Raw genomic sequence first — 3,869 nt, forward strand, 5'->3', positions numbered from 1 at the left:
AAAACACGTATATTTTTTTGGGAATAATCCGTATAAACTATGCTATAAACAAAAAATTGTAGGATTACTTACGGAGTGTGCACCGTTCGACGTCGCCATTGCTTTAGCTTTTTTACGTCGCAGAGCAGCGCACCAAACGGCGGGCGCGATTTCTGATAAGTTATTTTTCTGCGAAAACTTCGTTGAACTTTGGAGACATCATTAATATAAATAAATTTTATCGCCGTTGAATAAGAAATGTTTCTTTCACAAGAAATGTATAAAATTAGTGCTGAATTAGACTTACGGTACCTAATTTACATACTGTACAGACGATACTAAACTCTCCGTAGCGTGGCGCTGGACGGCGGAAAGTAGTTCGGCTGCCCGATGACGTTTTACCGAATTATAGTTTTTTTTACCATGTTTGTACGGATGCAATTTTTTCGCCGTCATATAGGAATTCGAACTATAGGAACCCGTGTTATAGGGGGTCGACTGTAAAGATATCTGTAATCGGAAAACGGCTTTATTACCAGACGATCTGTACAAACCTAGCTACACCAAGTTGATTCCCCTGGAACAAACTGGAGCCGCGCAATTCAGAGAGTCCGCGTATTTTTTCAACAGACCTCTTATACTTCAGGAATGTACGAGAGGAAGAGAAGGCTTTCTGTATACCGCTTATTTAAGGCCCACTTGGGTGAAGACAGAAGATGCCGAGGAAAGACGAAAAAAGCTCTTTGTGTCCCTCGTCTTTAAAGATCGTGCTCATTGTATATTTCATCACACTTGAAATATGGCAGTTGGTGATTTTTTGTTTTGTTTTGTTTATGGAGAGCACAAAGAGAGGACCGTTTTAATTGATCTTACCCATGCTTGGTTTCTGAAGATTCACAATTTGGGCTGCCGGACTGTCTTGACACATCAGGTACAAATCGTCCTGGGGTCTTCAACAACCCAAATTCGATCTCAGAGAGGTAGACTGAAGTCCTAACCACTCAAACATCCGGCCGTCACTTTTTTATACAAGGTGTTGAAAGTATACAAGGTGTTGAAAGTATAAAAGTAGCGACACTTGCATATAAACAGTTTCTTATTGTACACTAGACACTTGCATATAAATTGGTTTTAGTTGGTTTGCAATACATATCTCTTACATAATATATTATTTCGGTGATAAATTGCTATCCGATATACACCATTTTGTTCGCGACGCGTTTTAAGAAATTAAGTATAACATATATTGAGGACGTTCTGTATTTAATAATAACAGACGAAATTTAATCCACTAATCTAGTGTCTTATATCAGGAGTCACGGTAGCAACTCCCTGGGATTTTCTAAAAACTCACTGACTGACAGGAATCAGGAATAAATGGCCCTACGTGTAACTCAGAAAATCGAATTTAAATAAAAATTAATTGTTTTATAGAAATTCAATATACATTTTGAGGTGGGATTACTACATTACCTAAGTTTGATGTATTTGAATATAACTGCTGAGTTTTGTAGCAATTGGTCGAACGGCCTAGGAGTGTATAGCAAACAAACAAATAAACAAACATCTTCATTTACAAATATATAGATTTATTTTTAAAATATTCGAATAATACAATAATTATTATTATAAAAATATAATTTATTTTTCCAGATATTGGACAATATATAAATCGTCTAATTAAATAGTAATAATCTTTATTATTTCATTATTTCAGATATTCTTTAATGCCACACCATGAAAATATAATAAGATTGAATTGAACTCCAAAGTAAGAAAGTAAATGGGATTACAGAGAAGTTACATCTGTAAAAACAAAAATGCATCCCTCTAAATTCCAGATCATATTAAATTTAATATAAATGAGAATTATAAGTTTAAAATTTCTATCAAAAGAGTAGTCGAAATACTGAAATTATAGATGAATTTTCTGATTTTACTTTACTTTAATGAAATCTATAGGGGAACTCGTATATCGGGAGATGCCTAGCGATATAGGTCCGCTGGGAATTTCACAATGCTTAGAATTACAAAAATTCTCGAAAATACCTACACCTTGAACACATCGTTTCAAGGCACTTGTAGGAATTTACAAAATGAAACTGAAATTAATATAGTGAAATTCCCGGGTGTTATAGGAAAGGAAATTNACTAAGTGATACAGCTACATTTTGAATACCACTTTCAATTCCTACCGTTTTACATACTGCGATGGGTCTTCTAAAAAGAAATGCTATACAAAATCCTGTCAGAATTCCAACCAGTGGCATAAGCGCAGAAGTCACAATGTGTTGCCAAGTTAAACGAAGAAGGGCAGAGCTAAATAATATCATTTCTAATACAAACACCACTGCAATAAGCACCAAACCTAATACACTACCACACTATCAACACAAACAAAAACATTATATTAAATGTTATATGTGTAACAAACATTTAACGAGAAACTATCTCACCTTGGTAACGTATTCAGACACTTTTGGAACTTTCCATTTCAAAAGCATACCAAAAAGGACGGGAGACGTGATCATAATTAAGGATAAAGCCATATTAAGATAAGGTATGACCAATTTGCTGGCCTCGGTATCTTTCGCATAAATCCAGACGTTAAGAGGCATCATGCCTAATGCCAAAACAGTGGATTTTCCAGATATTGGACAATATATAAATCGTCTAATTAAATAGTAATAATCTTTATTATTTCATTATTTCAGATATTCTTTAATGCCACACCATGAAAATATAATAAGATTGAATTGAACTCCAAAGTAAGAAAGTAAATGGGATTACAGAGAAGTTACATCTGTAAAAACAAAAATGCATCCCTCTAAATTCCAGATCATATTAAATTTAATATAAATGAGAATTATAAGTTTAAAATTTCTATCAAAAGAGTAGTCGAAATACTGAAATTATAGATGAATTTTCTGATTTTACTTTACTTTAATGAAATCTATAGGGGAACTCGTATATCGGGAGATGCCTAGCGATATAGGTCCGCTGGGAATTTCACAATGCTTAGAATTACAAAAATTCTCGAAAATACCTACACCTTGAACACATCGTTTCAAGGCACTTGTAGGAATTTACAAAATGAAACTGAAATTAATATAGTGAAATTCCCGGGTGTTATAGGAAAGGAAATTACTAGAAAAGAAATAAAACTTTTACACCTTTAGCAACCCTAGCCTATGGTTGCGATCGTTATTTCATAAGGATGAGATCATAATTGCAATCTATAAGTCTAATATAATCACCCCATCTCATAATACTCGCTCTTTCAGATTGAATTTTAAACACAGATATATGAGGGCAATTTGTACAAAAATACGGTATGTGATTTTACTAATTTAGATATGTTTCATAACTAAATTAATTTTCTTTATAATCCGATCGCCAATACACTATACGTACAGTAGAATCTCGATTATCCGGACTAATTGGGGATGAAGGTAGTCCGGATAAGGAAAAATCCGGATAATCGAAATAAATACTTTAATTTGTCTTTTAATGATAACACAACACGTTTTTTTCGATGACATGTCGGTAATATTAAAAGTAAATACTGTATTTAAATCGTGATCAAATTTTCAAGAAACAAACGCTCGTATTGAATTTGGACTACTACTGACCAACGCTAACAGACTACCTATTGTTTAAAAGGCCCTCTGGTGGCGCAAGAAGACGGATTTTTATAAAATAAAAAGCAGTTGAAACTGCATTCTTATGAATAAAAATTTGACAAACTATTTATCATTTTATGACGAGTAAAATTTTTTCGTCGCGTTCACGGCTTTTAAGTAATTCGAGGCGCGAGGCCCTTCAGACCGCGAGGCATAGGCGGTGGCCCACGTTGTCCATGCCTTACGCCGCCCTTGGTCATAGAAATG

General features: G+C 34.1%; 2 protein-coding genes across 3 annotated transcripts in view; both read right to left on the reverse strand.

The window, feature by feature from the left end:
- Positions 1 to 2,111: 2,111 nt before the first annotated feature.
- Positions 2,112 to 2,715, reverse strand: LOC111622252 (solute carrier family 10 member 6-like). The gene is made up of 3 exons (XM_023364603.1): positions 2,711 to 2,715; positions 2,436 to 2,652; positions 2,112 to 2,363 (listed from the first exon to the last, which is right to left on the reverse strand). The coding sequence occupies exons 1-3, from the start codon at positions 2,713 to 2,715 to the stop codon at positions 2,112 to 2,114; spliced, it is 474 nt and encodes a 157-aa protein (XP_023220371.1).
- The window catches only part of LOC111622263 (solute carrier family 10 member 6-like), a 20,722-nt gene continuing 19,508 nt past the window's right edge, over positions 2,656 to 3,869 (reverse strand). For both annotated transcript variants that reach the window (XM_023364616.1, XM_023364617.1), the window contains exon 7: positions 2,656 to 2,782. In XM_023364616.1, coding sequence (XP_023220384.1) covers positions 2,766 to 2,782 — 17 coding nt within the window. In that variant the 3' untranslated portion in view covers positions 2,656 to 2,765. The remainder of the gene's footprint in view (positions 2,783 to 3,869) is intronic.

The sequence above is a fragment of the Centruroides sculpturatus genome, unplaced genomic scaffold (genome assembly GCF_000671375.1).
Source record: "Centruroides sculpturatus isolate CEXI.00-Female unplaced genomic scaffold, Cexi_2.0 scaffold300, whole genome shotgun sequence".
Taxonomy (NCBI): domain Eukaryota; kingdom Metazoa; phylum Arthropoda; class Arachnida; order Scorpiones; family Buthidae; genus Centruroides; species Centruroides sculpturatus.